At 37.5% G+C, this 27,498-nt stretch overlaps 1 protein-coding gene across 1 annotated transcript; it reads left to right on the top strand.

Annotated features, from left to right (window-relative positions):
• The first annotated feature begins 1,514 nt into the window (after window positions 1–1,514).
• On the top strand, window positions 1,515–26,843 carry MTF2 (metal response element binding transcription factor 2). Its single transcript, XM_069022750.1, has 15 exons — window positions 1,515–1,752; window positions 11,684–11,882; window positions 12,030–12,111; window positions 13,626–13,721; window positions 14,098–14,198; window positions 14,526–14,674; window positions 15,936–16,031; window positions 17,126–17,194; window positions 18,002–18,125; window positions 21,328–21,395; window positions 21,772–21,942; window positions 22,586–22,694; window positions 22,859–22,917; window positions 23,054–23,158; window positions 23,966–26,843. Exons 1-15 carry the CDS (start codon window positions 1,748–1,750, stop codon window positions 24,318–24,320), a joined length of 1,788 nt encoding a protein of 595 aa, XP_068878851.1. The 5' UTR covers window positions 1,515–1,747; the 3' UTR covers window positions 24,321–26,843.
• The last annotated feature ends 655 nt before the right edge of the window (window positions 26,844–27,498 follow it).

Genomic DNA, 27,498 nt, shown 5'->3' with positions numbered 1-27,498 from the left:
ACCTTCCAAGTATGACACTAAAAAGGAAGTTGTGATGTAGCCAATTATTGATGTTTATTCTGTTGCTGACTAGAAAGTTTGCTTTTTAACTTAGCCGAACACCAGTTCTTACATGACCATTCTGATTTAAATACAAGAATTTGTATGTGGATATACTTCAGACTGAGTCTAATTTTTTTTCTCCTTTGCCTTTAGCACCAGCAGTACCTGACTGGCACATGAAAATCTGTGAAGAGCAACCAGGGCTCTTTGTGCTGTCTAAGTCTGTTTTTAGCAGACCATCACGACTCCTGAACAGTGTCTCATTATTGTATCCAAGGGAGAACTATCCCCTCAAACTTGAATTTAAAACAACTCAGAACTAGGGATTTTGATTATAAATACTACTTTATTCTGATGTAACTAGGAATTGGCCACACTAAGCTGTACTCCAATGCTCTGCCCAGGCTTCCCTCCCTGTGCCCCTTTCCATGGATGGCAAACTGATCCAGTAGCTTAGTTTCAGTGGCTTATCCCAAGAGGGAAGATGGCTTTGAGAACTTGGGCAGTTTTGAGCAGGAGAGAGATTGGAATGCTAAATTCACCATCCAGTCTTCCAAGTTCAGCTGTTCCTGAGAGTGACACCGGTGGGTGAGATCTCATCCAGGGAGCACTTGCATTCCAGTGTTGCGCAGGCCTGAGACGCACACAGCAAGGGCCCTTACGTGGTTAGGACAAAGCTTTATAGTGCTTATTACCACGGTATTGGGCAATTGCCGTGCTTAACCATGTGGACCATAGACACTGGCCCAGTACTGAGTCTGAACAACTGCAAACACAATGATGTAAAACAAAAAAGCTATTTCCGGAAACAGAGAATTGTTAGCGTTGGAAGGGACCTCTGGAGATCATCTAGTCCAACCCCCCTGCCAAGGCAGGGTCACCTAGAGCAGGCAATACAAAAATGCGTCCAGGTGGGCTTTGAATGACTCCAGGACCTCCCTGTTCAGCCTGTTCCATTAGTTTCGCTAATACAGCTGCTGCTAAAAACTAGAACTGAGGTTCAGCTCATCTCCTAAAATGGCAGCATCCCGATGTCAGTGCAGAGGAGCACACGGTCCAGTCCGCTGCCCACGGGCCGGCCGCGGCACCCTGCGGTACCTGGGCCGGGCCTCGCCTCGCCAACGACCCGAGCAAGAAGGCGGATCCAGGATCATTCTACATGGCAGGGCCAACCCCACTAACGCGGGGAGCTTGTCCCTGAGCCCGAGCGGAGGGTCCCGAGGCGGCAGGACCCGGGCACTACCGCATCCCCTCAGGTGCGGCGGGAACAATGAGCGGCACAGCCAAAACGAGCCCCGGCTGCGTGCACAGATCCGCGCCGGGCGCGCACGCCTAAAATAGTCCCTCTTTGTTCATCAGCGGCGAAGGCTCAGTTGCACCCATATCCTTCCGCCGCGGTGCTCCCGCGCCCGCCCCCGGCGCTGCCGGCGCAGGCGGGGCCGCCGGGGCGGGGCCGCGGCCCTTTGTGCTCCCAGAATGCACCAGCGCCTCCTCCGCGGGAAACAAAAATGGCGAGGGGCTGCGCTGGGGCCGGGCTGCCCGTGAGGCGGGTCTGACTGTCCCCCGCCGCCTTCCGCCGCGGGTCCGCGCCGGGGGGGCCCGCTGCGTACCGAGCGCCCGGCCGCACCGCGCCGCGCCGCCGGGAGAGGCTCCCGAGCTCGCCGATTTCCCTGTATGAGGCAGTTGGCACCACTGGAGAGACCGAATGAGGTGAGGGGTGGGGGGGAGGGAGGGGCGGCCGGGCCCGCGCGGTGGGGGGCGATCCCCGCAGCCCGGGCCGCCGGTGCCGCATCCCGGCGCCACGGCGGGGAGCGCTGCGAGGGGCCCCGCTGCGGCGCGGGGGGCCCCGAGGCCTTGGGGGGAGGGGGAGGGAGCTCCCTCCGAGCGGCCGCTGGCAAGCCAATGTGAGGGGTCAGTGGTGCTTCTCGGTGACCAAAACAAAGGGAGGGAGGCAGCTGGCCGGTCGGCGGCGGGACCGGGGGTTGCAGCGGTGAGGAGCCATCAGCCTCGCGCCAGCTGTATTTTCATCTTCTCCTTTAAGGATATTGTCCGAGTAGGCTGCGTTCGCTCGAGTGCGAAGAGAGCAGCAGCACAAAGAGGTAGTGGTGCTCGTTGGTAACTTTGTTCGGTTTTTTTTTTCCTTTTTATTTGTTTGTTTGTTTGGGGTGGTTTTTTTTTTTTTGTTGTTGTTGTGTTTTGGGGTGTTTTTTGGGTTTTTTTTTGTTTTTTTTTTTTTGCAACGCCTCACCTCTTTAATTTCTGTCAGCCATGACGATTTGAATGTGCACGGTAGGGTTTTAGTCTGCTGAAGTGTGGTAACTGTTGCTGGCTGAAAGCATGTGCAGTAATGCATTTTGATTTTTTTGGTATTGAATTCTGTGGAAAGAATGGGCTAATACCTCTTTTAGTGGAAGAGAACAATATGGCTCTGTGCTGGATGTTCTGGACACTGATATTAGTGTTGAAATGCGAGGGGTTGTCATTCATCCATGAAGTATCAGGGTGCTATTAGAAGTCGAGGGCCTGCATAATTAAGTGAAAGGCTCTGCCAGGAAAGCAGTGTAGCCTTATGGTGGTTTCTAGAATTTGTGATAGACCCAGCTTATCATAACTTTAAAGGTCAAACGTAGTAATGGATGATGACATGGTTTTCTCCTGATTTAGAGTAAGGGAATGTGATCAGTGATATACACTCAAACTGCCAAAAGTGTGGGATAGTAACAAAACAGTTTCGCTGTTGGTTTTTTTTTTTTTCTTTTGATCTCTAGTCAGGTTGGTAAAACTTAACCTGGTAATGTTTGTCCCTTTTTTTGAGAGCTCAAATTACATTTAATTTGAAAAAAAATGAGATTAAAAGAGAGGGGGGGAAAGTTTAGTCTCTGTATTATTAGAATACAGGTTAGTGAGTTCATAGCTTTTCATTTAAAGAAGCATAAGGGAAAACAAAGATTGAAAGTATGAAAGGAGATGCATAATATAGTGAAAATGAGAAGGGTGTTTGCAAGGAGGTACAAGCTGTGAAATGTAAATCTGTACTGAGAGTATAATGTAGTAATGTTTTGTGCAGTTAACCCTTATTTTGTCAAATACAGGTGTGTGGCTTCTCAACAAATTGCCTTTTCTGTTCTGGAAAGAAGTTTAAATCAGATGTAGATGCTTCTCATATGACTTAATATGGCTAGTCAGCAGTGAGTATATGTATTTTTTAATAGGTGAAAGAGACATGTATTGGTAGTTAGTATGAAGTTATGTTTGTCCCTCCCTGCACCAGAAGATCAGGTAAAATTTATGAGAAGAGTAGCTGTAACAAATGAATTCCAGTTAATTCCTAGTAGACAGTGGACTTCTTTATTCCCTGGAGATGGATGTGAAGTAATGTAGAGGCACTACGGCATAGTTTGTGCTCCTCACGTGAGTTGTGGAGGAGGAAGCTTGGAGATGTGACTAGAAGCCAATATGAATCTTCTCTTAGTTCGTGAATTGACCGCATATTTTGTGCAACTGGCCGCTGGCCTTGCTGCAGAGTTGGTTTCACCTTCTTTACAGGCCTTCCTTGCCGGAAATGGAGGGGAAGTGTGTCTTTGAGCAAAACACAACAGGAGAAGAATTATAAAACCACAGGTATTGCTGGAGATGTAATCTCCATGGAGGAGTGAAATCAAGAAGCTTAACTTTCTTTGAGAGAAGGGGAGCTAATGATGAGAGCATTCCTGATGAGTCTGGACATACTTCATTCACTATCTATCTTCAAGGATAATACTACTTTACTTACATTTCAGATCTATTTATTTTTTTAATTCTGTGGAATGCTTATGAAGGTTCTTGTAGACTAACCTTAATGAAGAAAACTTACCATTTTGGGGTTTTGGTCAGCTCTGAAATCATTTTTCTTCCCCACTTCTTCCAGAGCAAGTCAGCATGTTGTCTGTTATCTCTTTAATTGCTGGGATGTGTGCTCATCTTCCCATAGGTGTGTTGCTGCATGTACTGGATTTGGGTACTGCAGAAACCCAAGAGGCAGTTGCTGTATTCACAGACGTGCTTAGGATACAATTAAGGGAAATTCTGATTGAAAGGTGTCCCGTGACCAGGTACCATTGTTTTCTCCCTGTGCCTTCTGCCTCTTCTTGTACAAACACGTGATTGATCCCAAACAAATGGCTCTTGCGATACACGTCTGCCCTGTCCTATTTCCCTGCATACTAAATATGTAGAGAAATATGTTATTCCATAATGATGTTTTAAACTGTAATGCTTTCACTATTTATATCAAATGGAATTAAACCACTTACTTAAAATTTCTTGAGGGAGAATGTGAGCAAGTAAAAACAAAATTACAAATGATTATAGTATTATGAACATGGGAGTACACTTATCCTGGTGACTACCTCTTTTTAACAGTATGGATCAATCATATTAAGGACAGTCATATTTCACAGGGTCAGAGAACAAAACCACAGTATTCTATCTAGATGCTAACAAGTTATGTGGAGAAGGAAGTAGTCGCTTCCCCTCAGTCTTCTGGCTAAACTTCTTTCTGATATGCAGCAGACCCATAGATGTAACTGCTAATCAGATGAATAGGCTGCGAGGCCTCATGTAGTTTTTATTACCAATTTTTTATTTCTTAGAAGCAAAATCTATTACTTTTGTCAGGTAATCTGATGTATATACTTCTGAAAGCATGGATCTACTTAAAAAACTCACTAACGAAAAGATATTCTGGGATAGCTGGAGTGTTCCTTAAAAAGTCTGACCAGACAGAAGAATTCAGAGAAAAAAAATCATAGCCAAAAGGTAAGGCCCTTTGAAAGAATTAAAACCCTTGCCAAAGCCTACCACCCTATTGGGGTAGTAATGTATTATGTGAAATCACATTTGATCATCATGGGTAGTATTAGGGTTGACTGGGTAAAGCTGAGAAATAAGCAAGTTACAATTTTCGTATCATATTGACAAGGAGTGGCTTATACAGAATAGTTACCCTGAAATCATTGGTAGGACAAAGTTGTTCTGCTTTAAATGATATTTTAACTTCTATCCAGCGTGGATTTGTTAAACTTTGCTCGAGTGGCCTATGAATTGGCTTGCTGCACATTTGAACAAACATGTGAACTTGACTCATGTAGGCCCATCAGACCAGACAGCTTTCAAGAGCACCAAGGAAACTGTGTGATGTTCTTCTAGGGCTCTTCCTTACTATTACAGGTTGTGGAGAACAGATCTAATCCATAATGATTAGAGAATAGTAAATGTTACACCCATCTTTGGAAAGAGCTAGGAGTTCAACTAACCACAGGCTGGTTAGCTTCACTTTGGTCATTAGGGAAGTCATGAAGTCTTCCTGGAGGATGTCTCTGGATGCACGGAAAGGCGATGACTAGTAACAGTCACCAAAGATATAAACCATGGCCTGAACAACCTGACCACCTTCTGTGTTAAAAATGGCAGGGTTTTTGAACATGGGGAGAACCTCGTCCAACCTCAGTTTCAGCAAGGCTGAAGGAAGAGATTGAACATGAACTTCATGAAATTCAACAGATAAGAAAGCAAAGTCCTGCATCTGAAGAAGGAACCCCAGGCTAAGATTGGCTGGGGATCTGACAGATGGAAAGCAGAATGCTAGCCAGCACTGTGTCCTGGGAGCTAAGGCAAGTGGTATCCTGGGCAGTATTAACAGAAGTAGAAGACTGAGGGGCAGTGATAATTTCCTTCTACACAAAACTTGTTAGACAGCATCTAGATAGAATGCTATATTTTTGTGCTCCCACTGCGAGAGACAGCCAGCTAGGTGAGTTTGGTGTAGGACCACCAAGACAGTCAGGGACTGGAACAGGTGCCCTGTGAGAGGGGCCTTAAGGAGCTGGGTTCATTGAGCTTCAGGGAGACATAACTGCAGCCTTCCAGCTCCTTATGAGAAAGTTAGTGTGATGCAATTAGTCTCTTCACAGCAGTGCATGGCAGGAGGACAAGAGGTAACTGTGCCTACATTGGAATAAGAGAGGTTCTGGTGGGGGAGGGGACATCCTCACTCCCCGGGGTGGCAGCTCTGCAGTGGAACAGGGGTCCAGGGTACTTGTGTGACCACCTGGTTTGACCTCATGGCTAATGCTATGCTGAGAAGGACTAGAGAGTTCCTGAGAACCTTTCTACCCTGAATTATTGTATTTTCCTAAATGCTTAAAACTGAAAGTAATTTTAATAATGTACTTCTTATCCCCCAATAATTACTCTCTACTTTTCTAGACTGAGGGATGCCTAGATTATGGTCCCTTTTCCCTTCTTTGGTACAGTTGGCTTTTGATTGTACTAGCATGCAAAATAGTGTAAAGATAAGGAGCTCCAAGTGTGTTTTGTAGATGTTGTATGGCACAGCACATTGGAAAAGCAATATTCATTTTAGTCTATGAAGTAGTGTAGAGGATAGACTATAAATCTGGATTTGTACTTGATCCTTTGCTTAATAGAAGTTAATGGCAATGTGCTACTATAATGGCCTGTTTACATGTAATTGATTTTTTTTCTTTTTTGTTTTTGGTTCAATCGACCTGTTCTGAAGTTTGGATCTGGGTTGGGGTGGAGGAAGTTAACTTAAGTTTGACTTGTCATCCTGCTAATTTTGACTGTCTTCCTGGCCTGGCAGAATCTTTTTATTTGGGGGAGGAGAGTATGTTTGCCACAGTGAACAGATAATGGTTGGTATGAGATCTCATAAATAGTGGAGAAGCTGAAAAGAAGAAGTGTGGCTAGGATCCAGCATGTCTCCAGCTGTTAATGTAGGTACTAGATCCACGTCACAGGCAATGTTGGAAACATGGCTTTAGCTTGGTTATGTGGAGCTGGGTAAACAAGCTAACATTATTACTCTCAGACAAGATTAATTTCCCTCTTCTGCTGTCTTCTAGCTGTGAGCACTTGGTTACCTGGCTTGTTTAGTCACCAGATCTCTCTCTGAGGTACTTTGATTTGTTTTAAATATCAGTCAGTGAATCCATAGTAAGGGAAAGAAAACTGAGTAGAAAACTAATGGAGAAGGCAGCTGGTCATTCCAGAGCTTCTGGGAAGGAAGCAAGCTGCTGTATTGGGTAAGCCATGTGTGAAACTGCCGTCAGTTTTGTGTGTTCTGAGCCCTTGCTAGACCTCCACTCCCCTCATTCCATGTGAATGTTAACTGTCCTGTTTTAAGGAGAGAAGAACAGGCTGCTGGTAGTTCAGTTTTCTCTAATAAAGGATAATAAAAGGCTAGTTTGCAACTTCAGACCAAAAAAAATTGTGATTAATTAGCAATACCATCATATTTCTGGAACTTGAAGTGATTATCTCTAGTTATCATAAGTCCTATCACTGTATTTTCCTTTCCTGTGCGATACCGCATTTCCAGTTTTGAGATAGATCCTAAACCTCTGTGAGTTGTCTTAGTAGAATGCTTTGTGTGTGATTTCTAATTCCCTTTTGATAAATCTTTAAAGTCATCATCCCTTCACTGTGATTTGTATTTACCAGGAATAAATGAGCTGTTTGTCCCACATTGAGTTTTCTCAGTGTATTAAAATTTTCTCTTAGTATTCTTTGGGCACTTTGTTGTTAAAACTTAGTATCTTTAATGCTTCCAAAAACTATCTGTGCTCATAGGGTAGCTATCACCTGTTACCATTGCAGCATTTATGAATCAGGCAGTCCTTCTCAAAAAGTTTCCTGAAAGTGAATGGATTGTCAGTGAACCTGACTACAGCTCAGTCATGCAGTCTGGCAGTGCCAGCTGAGGGAGTTTGTGTCCTAAGCTGCTTGTTTGCGTTTATTTAGTTGTGCTTACAAACCATTCTGTGATCCAGATCAGTGAACTGAGATGGCTGGGAAAAAAAAAGCCAAACCTGTCCAAGGGAGCTTTTCTTAACAGAAGTTTTTTCATAGCGGTTGTTGAGACTGAAGGAGTACAGTAGTATGAATGATCTTAAGAAAAAGACACTTGGAAACAAGAATGCTCAGTCTTTTTGATCCTCCAGCCTCTTTGCATCTTTTCCCCCAGCTTTTCCCACTTCTTCCTTCGTTAGGATTGCTGTAGAGGAGTAGAGGCACCAAATGGACACCAAAATTTACTAACTGCTAGTAAAGAGGTTAGAGTTACAAGCAAGTCAAAACTAACAAATTTAATTTTAATAAATACAATGCTAGGCATAGTAACTGCTTATGGGTCATAAATCTGACTCATTTAGGTAGTTTACTTTGGGAGGCAGTTTGCCATTTCTGTTGACAATTACAATCTTCTGCTTCTGCAACATATTATAAACTAATTCATTAAGTAGATGAATATAAGGTATTCTTCTGTCTGTCTTGCTTGAGAATATCTGTGGCTATGATCTAGACTTTAAGGTGAAAAATTGGTGAGCATTTTCGGTACTTCACGACATCAACTTCTCAAGAAAAGGTGGAAGTTCATTTCTATTTTCAAACTATATTAGTGTGCAGGCACATTTTACTGACTGCTACCACCAACTTCTGAAAGATTGTATGGGTATATAAGTACTTTTCTTTGTTTTTGTATTTTAAGTGCCAGAGTAAGAATACGGTATGACAAACTTAGTATTGAATAATAGATGTAAAGCCATACATGCTGTATGACATACAGCGTAGCTTGGTTGTGCAAGTTAAATGAGGTAAGTTAGATCTTTATATTGGAAAATATTTTTTGGAAGACAGTGCATCTGTTGAATATTGTGCAATTATAAGTTCTTGGAGAGAAATGTTTAAGATGGGGAAATTGTTATTTCAAGGTTACTAATTTTGTTGGTAACTATAAATAGTACAGTAGGAAGGTGCTATGAAGCTAACTAGGGAAAACTGGAAAGCAAGTTTCTAGGCAATATGGAACCTTAAACTTCTTGCTTGCGAATTTTGAAATTCAGTTTGCCTTTTAACTTCCAGCAAGAGTTTTATTTTAATGGTAGGTGTGACTTTTTGGCATTCCACTGCGACAGATAGAGCTGTGACAAGATAGATGTTAGTAACATTTTATGCATGTAGCTTTTACGCTGGTCTGCACTACATTTCTTGTGTGGTAGTTCCAGAGGATACTTCAGAGACACCTACTGTAAGTAACTTACCTCCTGCTCATTAAAGTCAACTTGTTAAAACAGTAGCTCTTCCTACTTAATCTCAGTCAAAAACATTGAGGGAATGTTTCCCTGGAGAGAAACTTCCTATCCATGTGGAAAGCAACTGTTAAGCTACTGTCAGCCTATTGTGGTAACTAGCCCTATTTTCAGTCTCTGAGATAAACCATTAACTGCCACAGCAGGAGCTGCTTTCGTGAGCTGTTTAGTCGTCACTTCTGCACTGCCATCACTCACAAAGAGAGCAGTGTGGACAATGGAGAAGTGTCTGGTTTATTGGCTCACATCTTTACTGTGTATCAAGCTTCCTCAGGGTCTGAAGCTGCTATTGTGAATTTATGCTGTTGTATAAGTAAATGTATAGATTCATTTAAGTGTTTTGTGCCAGAAAATTATGCACACTTTTTTTTGTTATGATTTTAATGGAGCTGTTAGACAAACTTTTGTACTTAAAAGAATGCTTTTGAAGACTATTTTGAGTATAAAGCTCTTAGTTTTTTAAATTACAATCTGTACTGTTTATGATAAATGAATTTATGTCTTTTTGTGTATTCAGTATGAGATCTTTCACACATTTTTTCAAGTACTGGAAAAAAAGAGAAAACGTTCCTCCCTTGTAGCACAAATAGCTACCTATTTCTAGGCTAGCCTAGCCAGGTGAACCTATCTTTTCCTAGGGTCTTAAACCCTAGAAAAACTTTGGAAAGAAAATTTTTGAACCTCTCTGAGAGTAGTTCTGTCAAAACAGTTGTAAACCAGATGTTAGTACTAAGAAAGCAAAAAATTAGTGTCCTGGGCTGTCGTGCTTTTACTCTATGATGGTAAACCTGTTTTGAATGCTACATGTATCCTGTTCCATTTATCAGAGGTTAGAGAAGAGCTGAGGAAAAGCAGCAGTAACTTGAATCAGCTTTTGTGTAAGAAGCAGCAGAATTGGTAAGATTCTTTATCTGGGAAATCTGGCTGGGTGGTGGGTCTGAACATTGTTACTGCACCATGAAGAGAGAAGATGGGAAATGACAATTTAATTTTCTGATGCAGTGATGAAGGATGTCAGATGAAGTGACAAGGTGCCAGCTGTGAAACAAGCCAAAGTTTTTTGTTTGTTCCTCTGGTCTTCCCTAGTTACCCATCTGAATATTTTTGTATTTGGGGTCAAGCAGGACTTAAATTGGTGACCCAGTTGTGCATGGGGATGCCAGAGGCCATTATAGCTACTCTTATGCCATATCATTGTTTAATGTCGCACTGATTATAAATATCTTAAAGCAGCTGATTTTCTTGTGCCTAACCTTCCTGGTTTAAACTGTTTAATATGATACTTTAAGCCATTACCTTTCCAGTTTTACTGTCATATTAAATGGGAATAGTAAATTCTTTAGAGAGAAGATTGCTTTCTCTTTGAAGCTGTAGAGCACCTTCTTGAATATCTGTATAGCAATTCTCAAACTCTATGGGACACTGATTAGTTTACTGCTTTTGTTGGTGCTTTGAGATTAATTCAAATGTTTCTGGTGCTGATAATATACCTAAGATATCTTGAGTGAGGTGAAACTGCTCTTCAATTGACTGTGTCCTATTTAGTTCCCTGATCCCTAACTGCTTGCATCCTAGTTACACATAAATGTAGTTTCTAGAGAAAATACATTTGGATATACAAATGGTAACTTTATTACATAGTCTCAGATTCTGGGTATTACTTATGAAGATTCTTCCTTGTGCACTGTCTGGTCTTGTTTTATAATTTTCTATATTTTGCTCTTTTAATTGAAGCATAGTGTTTCACAGGTAGTCTGACATAAAAGCTTACATATAAATAGACTATATATTGTGGAGTATATGAGGAAAAATGCTTATTGATACAAATAACTCAGAATTTTGGGCTTCATGTATGAAGAAATGTTGCAAAATCCGTTGTTTTTCCTTCCTTATTATTTCCCACTCTTATTCTAACAGAGAGGAAAAATAATTTTATATAAGAAATTTAACATGTAGAAAGTCATCCTGTGCTGCAAAGCTCTATAGCTGTGCTTAGTGGCAAAGCATGATTCTGTGTTGGGGATACCTCAGTTAGTATTTACCTTCAGCCAGCATAATGCTTAACCTGTATTATCCCTACCAAGGTAATGCAGTTAGAATTGGCTTAGCACCTTTTTAGCTTCCTTGGAATTTTAAAAAACTGTCAGTTATTTGAGTTTTGCATAAGTAATCCTGTATTGAATGTTTTTGAAGTGTTTTTCAATGCTTCTGGTGATTCTGTGAAGAGTCTCTGAGCTAGGAAGTTTGTGTGTCCCCATTCTCATTTACATTAGTTGATTTCATAGACGCTTCTCTTTCTATAAACTTGTCCCTTTCAGATTTTGTACACTGGTATAGTAACAGAGGCACTGCTACTAAAGGTGTGTAAAGTCAGAAAAAATGAGCAGGTCTTCCATTACCTGAGGTTCTAGAGTCAGTCATATTGGTATTTGCAACACACAGTTCTTTTAACCTAATTCTGGTTACCTCTTCTCTTGCTTCCCTTCCTTTAGAGACTCTACAGCGGTGGGTAATTCACTGGTCCATAAGCGGTCTCCTTTACGTCGCAGCCATAAGAGCTCAGCATCTCTGACCAAGCTGTCATTACGTGATGGACAGAAAGCCAAAAAGCCACTTTGTAAATTTGAGGAAGGTCAGGATGTCCTAGCTAGATGGTCAGATGGCTTGTTTTATCTTGGAACTATCAAAAAGGTAAAGACATTTTTTAACTTCACTGGAGTTGTAAAGTATCACTTATTGTTGAAAATTGCAGTATTATTGTCTCACTTATGTAGTATGAAATACATTCTTCTGTTTAGTACTTTTACTCATGGCTTCCACTATATTTCTGTCTTTCAGATAAACAAACTGAAACAGAACTGCTTCATTATATTTGAAGACAGTTCCAAATCCTGGGTTCTCTGGAAGGACATACAAACAGGCAAGAGCTTCCATGAAGTAGTCATTGTTTAGATTACTGTATCTGTTAAAAAACATGATTACATTATATTCTTTTATTCTAAAGAGTGGTATAATTTAATGTGATCCAGGATCAAGAATTAGGCAAGTAAGAAAAAAATATTTTCAAACAATTCTGTCGTTGAAGTTACTATTTTGTTTTGGGTTGGGGTTAGGTTTGTTTGTTTTCACATGTATGGGGTGGAGAAGACTTCTAAAAATGATTACATTTGAGTTTGTTAGATGGGAGTAGATTATGTTCTCTGCCTTAACAGAAAACTCCATTTACACCAAGTTTATGTTCTTTGTACTGTTTTCAGTTGAAACAACATGATGTGGAAAGAAACTAAAACCTGGTAAATCTTATGTTTGAACAGAGTTTTGACTTTTAAAAGTTTAAAAGTAACACCATAACTGTTGCAGATAAGAACCCATTACAGGTTTTAGAGTATTTGTGTGGTATAAAGAAATGTGTAGTTATCAAGTGAGGCACCTATTGTATAATACCTTTTTGGTTTTCAGACATTTTGATAGTAGTTAGTATTTTTTATAACCTAATGCTAATGAAGCATGGATGATAATTCCTTCTGAAAATCCATTACAATTTCCTCATTCTACAAAACCAGTGGAAATCTGCTCTGGTTCATGTTGATTCTTGATGTTTAAGCTACACACTGTCTACCTGAAGGAGAAGCTTTGTAATAGCAAAAAATCAACTGCTTTATTTCTTGAAGCTTGTAAAAAAAAATGCTGTTCTCCTTCTGTATAGTGCTAGTTTATGATCTCCGATTCATTTATCCTAGCTATCAAAACTTAATGAATGAGTATGAGAAAATTTCAAGTTGATGATCCTTATGGGTCCCTTCCAACTCAGAATATTCTGTAATTAGGAAGCTTGTATTTTAATCAGCTGTTACATTGGTATGTGGTATAAATGGAGCAAGACAGTTTTGTTTCCAGTTTGCAAACTTACTTTTTTTCTCTTACCTCTATCTTAACTGTGTGTTTCTGTATGCTTGCAGATATATGTAAGTAGTAGTAACAGTAGTAATGTTGGATGTTAAGGGTTTAACCAGCTTTGGCAGATCTGTCAAAAAGATATGCAAAGTGTGTACATATTTATGTGGAGAGAAACACAAAATAATATAAATACAAAAGATATATTAGTTGTCCAGATAGGTATTTTTAGCCTAAATTTACATTCTTTATTCAGTTACTGATTTTTTATTGTTGATGTTGAGGAACCATGGACTGCATAGTCAGTAGGCAATATAAAGCCTATAAATATCTGATAGTTTATGATAAGTGATATAAATATTTGTAACACAGTCTGTACAAAGTGTCTGAATATGTTCTTACTAAGAAGTTTGGCTCTGTAACAATGTGTTTCTACAATGCATGCATCTGGAAGTGAAATTATGAAGAAGGCTATACATGTGGTAACTGTTCCAACTGCAGATGTAATCTGAAACAAATCACAATCTCGTCTTTGTCTAGGAGCCACTGAGAGTGGGGAAATGGTCTGTACAATATGTCAGGAAGAGTATTCAGAAGCACCAAATGAAATGGTTATATGTGATAAATGTGGGCAAGGTAACTAGATTTTTTTTCTGTTTACTGCATTTTAAAAGATGTTTTGATTTGTTTCACAAAGGAGGATATTTGCCCGGCTATGACTGACTGCTCAACTGATCTTAAATTTTGTAGCCCTTAGTGGCTATTAACAGCTCAGTGAAAGATGATAATCCATGTTAAAGTGACTAACACCTGTTCTGTAAGTCAAGATTATTTTTTTCTACTAAGAAAATTTAAAAGACCATTTTGAATGTGTTACCAATCTTTTTGTTCAGGTTTTTGGCACTTAATGATGGATAATGCCTTATAGTTGCGTTAAAGTTATATGTAGTTAATTCTGTGTAAGCTTCTTTTGTCATTTTAGTAACAGTTTGGCTGATCATTTTTCATACAGGTTACCATCAGCTGTGTCACACACCAAATATTGATTCCAGTGTGATTGATTCAGATGATAAATGGCTCTGTCGACAGTGTGTCTTTGCAACAACAACAAAGGTGTGTTTCTAGAAAAGAACTGTTAATACATCTCATATTGCATCTTTGTTTTTGAAATTGAAACAAGAAAAAGATACGGCATTTTTTTCAGAGTTTTCTTTTAATCTTTGATCTGAATGCAAGTTTTGTATGTTGAGAAGTAATGCTGTTTTTAGAAATCGACAATGTTTCACTTTTAAACAAACATGCTAGTATGAAAACATAAATGCACGTGAAAGTATTTGACTTGAAAGTTATGAAAACTTGTCTACAATCAAATTAAAAGCTTTGGAAGCTTCAGAAGTATATTACAGTTTTTTGTAAACTGATGTAATTGTTTTGGCCCAGAGAGGTGGTGCGCTTAAAAAAGGACCAAATGCCAAAGCACTGCAAGTCATGAAACAAACGTTACCATATAATGCAACAGACCTTGAGTGGGATGCAGGTCATAAAACCAATGTCCAGCAGTGTTACTGCTATTGTGGAGGACCTGGAGAGTAAGTAAATGGATAATATATAAGAACTTTTCTCTAATGCATTTGCAAACTTTGACTCTTTTCTTGTAGACTTTCTTGTGAACTTGATAGTTTCTGTTGTGTGTATGTATTAGAAACTGGATGCAAAGTGGGATTTTGAATTCTATATACATTTTTAAGTGTCTCACCATAGGAAATTATTAATTTCTTAATGAATTTCTTTTCTTCTGCCATGAAATATTTTGGTTTGTTTTAATTTTGTCGTGTGACCATCACAGATCATCACAGTACATTCTATAATGAGCAAGAAATTTTTTTTTGTGTTGCTATTGATGATGTGTTGAGTTTGGATGGAATTTTTTGTTAATAGTCTTGCAGTTCTAGGTGTTATTTTTCTGATGTTAACTCAGCTCTGTCATAAGTCACGAAGATACATGTACCTAGAGATTAGTTTACTAAATTTTGTTGGACTAGACAGCTGTCTGATTCTACCATAGCATCAGATCCTGATTTTCAGTTGCTGTCAGGAGAAAGATGTTTTTTTTTTTCCTCTAATGGTGTTGCAGAGTCCTTTGCTGGTTCTTTTTTACAAGAAAGGCAAGAAGAGGATTTCTTAAGCAGGTAGAGATGAGTACTCTGGGGTCAGCATGAGTGAGTGAATGAATAAGGTAGTGTTGAAGTTTTGAGGTCAAGGCAAGTAGAGTCCCACAAAGAAGCAAAGTTTTTGAGTGTATAGACACAGGATAGAGCTCTGGTTTGAGAATTTTGAGACTTCAACAAACATTGCTGTCAGTTTTGCATGGTTCCTTTTCTCAAGGGAGAAGCTGAAAAAGGAAAAGGTGTAAACTATGAGGTTTCTTTTGAGGATTCAAGTAGTTGGATCCCCAGAACAAATGTTTGTGACTTAATGCAGTTGTGTTGTGCTTTAGAAAATAACAAGGAAGCTAATCTGGTATGTCAGAAGGAGCTTGTATGGAGCTCCTGAATTCTTGTTATTGAGAATTATAAGGTGTGGTTGTCAGAGTAAATTCAATGGTTTTTTTTCCTTAATTTAATAACTTAATTAATTATTTTACTAGGCTATCTTTTTCCTAGTCTGTCTTTTCTAGTAATTCATTATGGAAGTAAATGTTACTGAAATATCCCTAGAGATGAGTTTGTTTTATAACCTCTGAAAATCAGTTTGGGTCAAAAGATCTCTTCCTATTTAATTTAAACATAATGAAGAAACAATTTTCAGTAACTTTTTAAACACATCTTGTTTTTCTCTCTGTTGTTGAAGCTGGTATCTAAAGATGTTGCAGTGCTGCAAATGTAAACAGTGGTTTCATGAGGCTTGTGTGCAGTGCCTCCAAAAGCCAATGCTTTTTGGTGACAGGTAAGAAAATTAAGCTGTACTTCATGGTTGTCTTTATTTAAAATGGGAGGGAAGTCTCACATACGAGCTTTTATTAGAGCATCCATAACACAGGAGTATTTTTCAAAAATGGGTTATGTTTTAAGTAGTTTATAAACAAGACAGCCTGTGTTCAGGTGCCAGGAAAATACAGTTCTTCATCTCAATTGAATGGGGGATGCAGTGGTGGGTGGTAGAGAGGTAACCAATGGAGAGTTGGATTCCAGCTGTTACTGACTTCACTTTGTGTGGAAATAAATCCCTTATACCATAGGTGCTGGGAGATGGAATGCTTTAAAGCTGACCCCTTTAGTATGCCTATTAGGATAAAGGCTCTCGAGTTCCTAGTGTGTAGGTGACTGATCTCTTACACAAACAGTGGACACCATGCTTGGAGTGGGCTCTTGGTGTTGGGTGTGCAACAGTTCCCTGCACTAACAGCATAAGGCATTGGAGAGAGCTGGAGGCATACTTAGACTGAGGGGAACTCTGCATCCTCTGTTCATGTGTGAGGCGTTAGGACAAAAAGAAAAGAGAAAGTGCTGGTCTGTGCTTTTATTTTAAGAGGAACTTTGAGCACTTGCAGCAGGTGAAAGAGGAAAACTGGAGAAGAGAATCAAAGAGTATTTAAGTAATTATTTATTATAATTTTATATAGGAATTTTGCTGGAATGTTTGTATGAAGGATCTGAGTTAGGATGCAGGAATGTATGGGTCCTTAAAATGCATGTTTACGCTGGTGCACAGGTTTTTGCATTTGAGAGATTGTGCTGGGGACATTACAGAGCATCTTCATTGATACAGTCACAGGCTGAGGGACTTTCTCAGGCAGAATGAAACAGTGGTAGCAGGATGAAATTGAAGAAGTACCTTGTATCTGGCCCAGTAGGTATCAGCACAGATTATAGAAGTTGCGAAAGGAAGAGAAGAAAGGGACTCACAAATATCACATGGCTGAGTTTTTCAAGCTTGCCTAATTTTCCTTTTTTTCATAATCAGAGTGTTAAAATACTGTGTGTGTGTATGGACACCCACTGCCCAGACACACATACATATACATATGTATGTATTTTTAGGTTTTATACGTTCATTTGCTCAGTTTGCAGTTCTGGACCAGAATACCTCAAACGTTTACCCTTGAGATGGTAAGTATGAATCTTAAAAAAAAAAAGGGTGAGTTGAATACATGCTTTGCTTTCCTTTTTGGTGTTTTGGTTCTCCTTGCTAAAAAGGAAGTCTCTTGTTAGCTTGAGCTGTTTCCCGGGTCATTCTTGCTGTGTATCTGACCAGAAATAAATTTCTTTCAGAGTTTATCCTTAACTGTAGAGATAATTTTGTGATTGTATGCTCTTGGGATTCATTCCTGGGATCATTCAGTGAAGTAACAAACAACTACTCACTTGTATATGTGAATATTGAGATATCAAAGTTAAGTATTTTTTGCAGGTTTAGGATCCTGCTGTATTATGTAAGCCAAACATAGTGGGTACCAGAGTACGCATTTTGATACATTTTGTAATAGTTTCTGTGAGGAGTCTTAATGGAACTAATCTGTAATAGAAATTATATCCAATGTTGCTAACAAACACATGGTAGAAATTACCTTGTTAAATGTTAATTCATCAAAATACTTGCATGAATTCAGGACTGATACATTCAAGTATGAATTCAGACTTGCTTACATGTCCCATGGTCCAGACCAGTTTTGGAGTTTAAAAAAATATCATGACGATGAGATGAGGCAGAAATGAAAGTGAGTTGCAAAACAGAAGGAATCATTTGAAGAGAAATTGCAGGAGGCTTCATGGTGTGTCTGGATTGAGTGTTTTAAGTTGGGCTTCATGTTCTTCCAACTGTATAATGCTAATATCTTTTCTACTAAATTGTTTCAAAGGAAAGCAATTGGAAGAAATATACTTGTTTTCTCTGGTTTTTTTATTCAAATATTCTAGGGTAGATATAGCACATCTATGCCTTTACAACCTAAGTGTTATTCATAAAAAGAAATATTTTGATTCGGAGCTTGAACTTATGGCCTACATTAATGAAAACTGGGATAGATTGCATCCTGGTGAGGTAAGTAAGTGGAATACCCTTTCTTGTTCTTAAATCACAGTGCATACACATGTCCTGAAAGTTAACAACCTATGAACTGTTTTACTCTGGATGTTAAATCCTTTAGTACCTTAAATCTGGTAATCCCAAATAATGAAAAAAATTTTAATTTCCTTGCAGAAATAGAATGGTTTTTTTGAAGTGGTGCATATTTTTCGAAACTGTAGAATTTCTTCAAGTTATCTATGCAGCTAATTACTTGCATAGCGACTTTTCATTACTTAACAGTTTGTTCTGTTGCATATCTACTTTCTCCTTTAATTTCATAAGTTTTTTTACTACTTTGATATTTTCATGTGCCTGGACCAGAAAATCTAAATGTAGAATTGAATGCAGAGTATATTGCGTATGAAGATGACATTCAAAGTCTCTAAGGTGTAACACATAGTTATGTGTTAAATATTGTATTCAAAAATTTGTTCTTTCCTTCCTAATTCATACAGTGGGGGTGGTCAGTTTGTGTCCAGGTCTAAAAACTGTTTTGATCCTTTTTTCAGTTGGATTCAAAATGTTTTGGTTTTAGTTTATTACTATACTGGTTATTTTCCCAGCTATTTGATTACTGGGCATTTATCTTAGCATTAAAAGAAATTTACTCAAGCAGATTGACTTTATATTTAACTAAGAGGACCAGTGTTGATCTTTGTTTCTGCATATGAGGTTAGATGCAAAAATTTATGATTTCAGTTCAGATTGGCATGCTGCTAGTAGAGTAAGTACTTTATTTTGTGCATGAAAATAGGGTTTTGAAAGTTTTTTAATACATGGCATATAATGGGTTGAAGTTTTCTAATTATGAGAAAATCCTACCTTCATACTTCTCTTCAGTAAATTCCTACATCTGTAGTCCATTTTTACTAGCACACACAATTTGAGAACCAAGTGTATGTTTGTGGTTTAAATGAGTAACTATTTTTCATAAATAATGGGAAATAGTCTAAACATATTTTAAACTATCAGTAGTTTGTTAGAAAGACAAGCAAACACTAAAGCGTTACTAAAAATTAGTGTCATGAATACATATCTGGTTTACTTTGGTATGTACGGCATCTTTTACCTAAGTCATATAAAATCAGTAAGTCTGTCATATCAAGTCTTGAGCCTTGATTAAAATAAGGCTGCACGCAATGTAATTCTCACATCATCTTTTCGACAGAATGAATGTTTTAGCTATCTTATTGTATAGCCTAATAAGTATGTAAGCTGTTTTTAATTTTGAATTTTGTTTTTTCTTAGTATTGAGGGAAATGTAGGAGTAATTTGTTTGTTCATTTAATGTAATATTCTTTAATATAATTTCATGTCAGACTGGCTGGTCAGGGCAGTGGATGAGGAGAGTGAAGCTGTCATTGATTTGGAGCACACATGTCATTTTAAAGAAGTTGAAAGGCTGCAGTCCTCTCTGTGCTCTTCCCCCTTCTGCTTTCAATCCATCCATGCTCAATCTGTGAAAAACATGCAACTAAGGGGGAGGAAGGAAAGGGCAGATCCAAAATAAATAAACTCACCTCTTTGTGTTGTTTTCAATTCTTTAATATTTCTACACCTTCAAGGAAACTACTAGTTTGAAGTCTGAATGCTACATTTTTGTAGGGCTAGATTTTGAATAAATTCATGCAAGCTGTATTGAGGAAATTTCAAGATTTTATTCTGAAAAGATTTTAAATGTCTCTCATGAAGTTGGCAAAAATTATCTTGAAAAATCTGATTAACTTCGGTTAATTAGGGGAATGAGGGAAACAGAAATTAGTCCTAGAAATAATTGACATGTACCATATAATGGTTTTAGGGGTTTTGTAATCTCCTTAAATTGCCACTGTTAGAAATGACACTTTAGTTTACTTCTCTACCTATTCATAGTTGAGTAAGGGGAAAAGGGTTTTAGCTGTAGGTAAGATAGTAGTAAATGGTGGAGTTATCAGACCTCCTAAGCCAGTAATTTTTAACATGTTATTCTTTAGAATGCTATAAATACGTGGCAGTTTTCTGTAGTTTAGTGCTGCAGAGTTGCCAGACCTCTGGATAGCATATGGTGAACATGGAAAACAGGTTGTTACTTTCTTTAGCTAAAACCACTAGAATACCTTCCTTAGCTTCAGCAGTCAGGTAGACTGCCAATCTTGCTCAAAATTGTGTTAAAAGGTTGGGGTTCTTGAGTCTATTTACTCAATTATTTAGCTGTTAGCACATTGAATTCTTTTCCCTTTTCTCTCTGTCTTGTTTGGTGAGAATTGTATTCTTTAGGAATTATCTGGTCATTGTTGGGTTTTTGTTGGGTTTCTTTGAGCTGCCAGTGTTGTACAGTCTAGTCTTTAGTATTCGTATTAAAAGTGAAACTTAAACTGTTGTCAGCTCTATAATTAAAGGTAAAATTACAAGTTTTGGCATGGCAGCTGGAGATAATAGTCATTTTGCTGGAATTGAAAAGTAGATGTATAAATATAAATGTAAACAATCTTATTTTACATTCTGTTACATAAATGTTGTCTCTATTTTATAGTTGCCACCATACTTGTTCTGCTTTTCTCTGTAATTCTTTATGCAATTTTTTCAGAGAGAAGATTCCATGTTTTGAAAGGGACTAGTTACTTCAGGCTTTGGTGAAAGGAGGGAAGTTAGACTAAGCCTTAGCAAAAGGGGCATGAAAATAGACCTACTCGTTTGGTTTTTTTTTTAAATTCTAATAATTTTTCTGTATGTTTTCCTTTTTTTTCCTTATCAAATTGAGTAATATAAAAAAATGGGAATTGGGTCCTGTGGCAGGATTTTGGTTAAAATTACCATAAATAACTAAGTTCTTTTGTCAATATAGTTATCTTCTGTTTGCAATCTCAATTAATTTGGGAGTACGTACAGAAGATTTTTTGTTAGGAGTCTCGGAAGGGCAATCTAGTGTTACATTCCCTCATTGCACTAAATGTTTTTCGAGGTATTATTCTTGTACTTCTTAAAAGTGAAACTCATTCAATGGCCTGGGCTTGGTCTTGGCATTAATTCTGTGGATGTAAATCGCAGAATATATGGGATTATGATTCATATGCAACCACAGCATTTTGTTTAAGTACTTCACATTCAAATCTGTAGTTACAATGACTCAGAGTAACTGGAATCCTTCTATTACTAAAGAATTTGACAGCTTAAATGACTTCTTAATACTTTACAGCTGGCAGACACACCAAAATCTGAAAGATATGAGCATGTCCTGGAGGCATTAAACGATTACAAGACTATGTAAGTTATTGGTACTTTTTGTTTTGAATGTTGTTTGCCTATTTAATCTGACTTAGGTTATAGTCTTTATGTAATGATCACCCTGGCTGTAGATAACATTTTAAATTTTAAATACTGTTTTTATTTCAAACTATAGCATCACATAACTATTTTGATTGGAACCCAGACTATGAGAAAAAATTGTTTTAACTTTCATCCTCTTTCCACTTCACATTCTGTTTTTGAGAGGGAGGATTGTGATAGGGTTAAAGAGGGGAGTAAAATAGTGTTTGAATGAATATTCTCTTTGCATAGTTTTGTTTTGCATGTACACTGCTATTTTAAAAGTTGCTTTCCCTGGTATCAGAATTTTAACAATTAATTGAACATCATCTAGGTTTATGTCTGGAAAAGAAATAAAGAAAAAGAAGCATTTGTTTGGCTTGAGAATTCGAGTTCCTCCTGTGCCACCGAATGCTGCTTTAAAGGCTGATAAAGAACCAGAAGGAACTTCTCATGAGTTCAAAATTAAAGGCAGAAAGTCTTCTAAACCAATCCCTGATGTGAGGTAAAATAACCCAGTCATCGTAGCAGTGTTGTGGTTAATTGGGGCTACTTTGGGTATTTTTTGGTGCCTGCAAAAAAGGCCTTTTGTAGAATGGGGTTTTAAAAAAAATATTTGTAAAGGTGGATTACATTTAATAACAAGGTTTTAGGACAAATGTAGTTAACTTTCTATAAGGATTCTTATAAAAAAATCGACAGGAGGTTTAGCAGTAAGAAAATAGAAAATGTCTCAACTTTGCTGTCATTTGGGAAACAAAACCTTTTGCCTTACTGGATCTCTTAGGCAATAATTAACTAGAATTCTAAATAGAAAGTATTCTGTGAAATAGTAGCTTGTATTGGTAAATGTGCCATCTTTTTCACTAAGAGTGATCATATGAATAAATTATATTTAACACTTGTTCATTCCTCTTCAACATTTGGGAATCAGTAATGTCCCTAGAAATACCTTGAATCTGTTGATGTTATTACAAAAACAAAACCATGTAGCTTTTTACCTGCAAATTTTGATTTGCCAGAATCACCTCATTTAATACAATGTTTTAGAAATAAACATCTAATTGTATATTCATTGCCAAAGGAAAATATGTATTAAATGAAAATTATCATCAATAATACAGAATAAAATACCAATTTTCTTCTAGGGAATTAAGTAATGGTATAGAAAGAAAGGGGAAAAAAAAATCAGTAGGTCGTCCACCTGGTCCCTATACAAGAAAAATGATTCACAAAACTCCAGAGTCATCTCCTCTGGTAAGGATATTTCTTCCCCCTTCCTCCCTTCCTTCTAACTGCATCATAAATGTTGAAGAAAAACATAACAAGTTAATATGAATTTATATTCCCCCACTTGCTCTCAAATAAAATCAATAAAAAAATCAAGATTTAAGTTGAAGTACCTTTTTTTTCCCCTGTAGGATAATGAACCAGTTCCGGTGATAGAGAACCCAGCCTTGGAATTACCCTGCTCTGTTGGGTAAATTAAAAAAAACACCCCTCCCATAAAGCATTGTAACACTACGTAATTTATATGTTTGCTTCTGAAAGGTCAGCTCAGTTTTTGATATAAGATTATTTTTTTTACATGGCAAACCTGTTATCTTGCAAAACAGGAAATCTGATGGAACTGCACATTCATCCAATACCTCAGATGTGGAATCCACAGGTGCTGCCAGTATGAAAGAAACTACCTCATCTAGCATTTCCAGACATTATAGGTAACTGTCCAGTTATGCTATCTGCTATAAAGATAAGATTTGTAGTGTATCAATTTTGATAAAATATTCTCAGAGTAGAGCTATAAATTGCATGCAGAAATATAAAGATATAGGATGAATGAAAATTAGTCTTTAATAGTTCTGCTTACAGCTCACAGGGTGAAGAGTTTTTGGTGCTCACTAACCATTGTTTTTGATGTAAAATAAGTGGCTAAGTTACATTTACTGAAAAGAATTAAACTGTGTAAACGTTTGCTGAGCTTAGTTTTCTACTAGTGGTCACAGAAGAACTGATGTGTACTCTGAATTAATTTTAGCAGCATTTGTTTTTGTAGGTTTGTGTATTCACATTATAAAGTACTAAGTATGCTGTGATTTTTTTACAGTCAATGAGCATGGAAAAGTTTTGGCACAGTCTTTATAAATAAATTATTAACTACATTCAACCTTCCTGCAAGTAAATTGTTACTTGAACTTTTCCCTCTCTCAAGTTCAGCAAATATAAATTTCTCTTTTATTGAGGTACATGGATTCTACTGTTTTTGTCTCCCCTTTCTGGTTCATGCTATTAAGTGCTTTTTGTATGCATTAGTGATATAAATAGTCAGTTTTTAAAAAGCTCATGTTTAATTTAGAGTTCTGAAATTGTTACCTAAGTGCCATACTTACAGTTACCTATCTGTGGGCAATAAGTATTTTATGAGTGAAAACAAAAATTACAACATGAGTGGCATGGAAATAACTGATGATACAACATACATTTTGAATTTCCTTGGAGTTAATGCTGTGGGGTTTTATTTTCAATAGTTTATCTGACTCGAGAAAAAGGACTCGTACAGGAAGAACTTGGCCTGCTGCAATACCACATTTGAGGAGGAGAGGCCGCTTTCCACGAAAAGCACTCCAGACTCAAAATTCAGAAATTGTAAAAGATGATGAGAGCAAGGAAGACTACCAGTATGATGAACTCAATACAGAGATACTTAACAACTTAGCAGATCAGGAGTTACAGCTCAATCATCTAAAGAACTCGATCACTAGTTACTTTGGTGCAGCAGGTAGAATAGCTTGTGGGGAAAAATACCGTGTGTTGGCTCGTCGGGTGACACTTGATGGAAAGGTGCAGTATCTTGTGGAGTGGGAAGGAGCAACTGCATCCTGACTGTAGGACTGAACATTATGTTCACTGCACTGTCATCTGTAAGTACAGTTCATAATGCAGAGCCACGAGAGAAATGGTCGTTAAATGTGTTTCTCAAAAAAAAAAAACAAAAAACAAAACCAGTTTAGCCTTAACATGTAATTGTTATCATTACAACTCTTGTGATAAAGACTTATCTTTTTAAAATCTGATCTGAGACTTAAATTTTTTTATCTGAACATTGTTAGATTGTTTTAGGTTGGGATATTTTGGGTTACAATTGCTTAAAAATGTGCATGGTGTTTAAAAAAAGATGACATTCTCTAGAGAACATTCCATGGATACAGTTATTGTGATTTAGAGAAAATATTATGTAGATAGCACAAATATTTGAAAAATCTTGGTTTGTTTTCTTACCCAAATGTTTGCAGAAATGTATTTCTATTTCAATACTTTCTAGATTTCATAAGTGCAGTGTATATAATGCCTACCGAAGACTGTAAAATACTGAAGTTTTCTTTCAAACAAAGTGTAAAAAAAAAAAAAAAAAAAAAGAAAAAAATATATTGAGCCTGTAAATTGCTCTGTGACCAGACTTCATTGTCTTCTTAATATATTCTCTGTGTGTGTGCGTGTGCGCGTGTGTGCGTATATACAGAGGTGTATATGCACACACAGACGTGGCGTGTATATAGGTGTGTGATTGTGACCTATGCAATACAATTATGGGATTGGTCAGCCTCTGAGAATACATCCCATAATTCTTTTTTCAGGAATAGTTGCCAGTATTTACACAGCAGCATTTCTTCTCAGGCTTATTGGGTGCTGTTGCTTTTTATGTACTAAGGAAAAGTGTCCAACCAGTGCAGCATGTTCTGGCAATGGGTGCAGTCATTGATGTTCGTGTGCTCTACATTCCTTTATTTTCTGTTTGAATTAACCATTAAAAGATAATGCAGGATCTGAAGATTTTAAATCAGTTCTACTGGAAATAACAATTTGAAAGTTCTTGTGGCACTCTGATTGTAAATTTCATGTCCCAGTTATAAAGTACGTTGACAAGAGTTGTGCAGGATTTCTACATATCTGTAGAAACAGTCATATTTTGATAAGTGTAGTATGAACGAAGTGTATTATTGCACAGGGTCAACAAATGTTGCCATTTGAAGTAACATTACTGATTTTATTACAACATTACCTCTTTTGTGTTTATAAAATGTACCAAGTTTTAAATTGATAAGATTATTTTACTTGTTAAAAAAAGTCAAAAAGTCTCTTGCCAGTATTAGATGTTTTTTCTTTGTCTGCTACTTTTGAGGGGGTTTTAGCCAAAGAGTAAACAGAAGAATATTTTTACTTTGGTGGTTATTCACTGTACTGTATAAGGTTAGTTTTCTTACATGCTTACAGTTTGCCACCAAAATAAAATTATGTAACATTAACAAGTGGTGACAGAGTGGTTTAAAGTGTACTGCCTGAGTTAGTACTTATTTATTCCATTACTTGGTTATTTGACTTTTTCTGCTCATCTTGAACATCTTGAAAAGGTGATCTTTTTCTGAATTTTTTTTGTCACCTTATAGCCAAAGGAAGCAGAGAAAGCTTTTTATCCTGTGCTTGGCTTATGGCTGGCTGGGTTATATTAGCTTTATAAGAATGCTAATTACAAGCTCCCACTTCTGTTTACCTTCACTAAAATGTGTGGGTTTTTTCCTCACACCCTCAGCTATTAATTTAATGTTGCCTTGCCTATAGCTGCAATATTTTGATAACACAGCAACTTCATGTTAATTTTTGAATGTTTATATCTTGAGATAATGCAAAATGTAAAGCCTTTGTAACCTTACTCACACCATCTGTATTTGTCTTTATTGTTTCACTTTATCCAAGTCCTTTAATTCTAACTGAACACCAGCAGTGTTTTTCATAAAGATTCATTTAATGATAAATATTGGAATGTACTTGGGGACTTTAGTGGGGGAGGTGTGGGGAGAAAATATTTGTCAAGCTGTCCATAGACTTAACTATTGTGAATGTCATTTCATTTTATTATGGTGGTTGACTTAACTCTGATGTTCAGTTTGTATTTTTGGAATTGCTTTTTTCTTAGAATTAAAAGACCAACATTAAATGTGTGTATTTTTTGAGAGAGAAGAATGAGTTTTGATTCTGTACTCTTGTGAAGCACATATTTGGTGTCATCCTCTCATCCATCATTTCCCAATCTCTAGCTTTCCTGTTCCTGTCCTGGAGACACTTACCCTGCACATAGACACTAACTGGTGTTCCAGCTATGGTTGAGGGATGCTTTGTTACAAGGTGTCATGTACTGGAAAATGCTGCAATAGTGCTGCTGAAGATAGAGCTAGAGTAGTAATTAAAGCACACCTACAAATGCCTTTCTCATTTTATGTGAATTTCATTGTATGTAGTAGTGGTGTGTCTCAAGGAAAAAGACAAATGTTGCTGTATGTAATGATTTCATTTTGGTATAACTCGATCATTGTATGTATGCATGTGTGTAAATATATGTAATTCAACTTTGTTGTGGTCACTGATTTAGAACCATTTCTCTGTGTATGATATTTAATATTTTTCCATTATGTTTTATTTGTATTGCAGTAGTATTTAGGTAGGAGAAGTCTCTTGTGACAGTTCTAAAAATACAGGTATTGCATGAACAAGACAGCAAAGAAATAATGGCACAAAACTGGTCAGAATTGTAAAATAAGCATCATAGCAAACTATTTGTCAAATCATTGTTCTCAACAAAAACTTCAGCAGGAATTTTGAATAAAACTATGGTTTTTCTATGCATAACAGGCATTTTGAGAAATCCCTAAGCATGATACATGAAATGAATGAAGGTCATTATTTTGATTTAACATGAAGACAAATAAAAAAAGGCCTTGAAGGTGAAGAGGAGCACTTTATTGTCTAGGGAGAGGGGGCAAAGATAATATAATAAACAGAAAAATGGTTTGTCTTTGGAACATCCTAAACATCCTACTAAAGTGATCTTTAGTGTTATATTTTAAAAGGAAGTTGGTGAATTGGGATGGAACATGCCAAGGCTGACCATGGAGCAGTAGTCAGTGATAAGGATAAATTGGACAGAAGCATCAGTTCTGTGCACAGAGTGAAGAGGATGAGTCTTGCAAATGCTACACAGGTAATATGTTCAGGCATGTCTCTAGTT

This window comes from Aphelocoma coerulescens, chromosome 8, assembly GCF_041296385.1.
Source record: "Aphelocoma coerulescens isolate FSJ_1873_10779 chromosome 8, UR_Acoe_1.0, whole genome shotgun sequence".
Classification (NCBI taxonomy): Eukaryota; Metazoa; Chordata; class Aves; order Passeriformes; family Corvidae; genus Aphelocoma; species Aphelocoma coerulescens.
Note: the sequence above shows the minus strand (reverse complement) of the source record. Positions and strands in the feature narration are given on the sequence as shown.

Coding starts and splice junctions, on each gene's coding strand:
- MTF2 (XM_069022750.1), top strand. Junction 14,675..15,935: donor TATTGTGGAGGACCTGGAGA/GTAAGTAAATGG, acceptor CTGTTGTTGAAG/CTGGTATCTAAAGATGTTGC. Junction 21,943..22,585: donor AAACCAATCCCTGATGTGAG/GTAAAATAACCC, acceptor ATTTTCTTCTAG/GGAATTAAGTAATGGTATAG.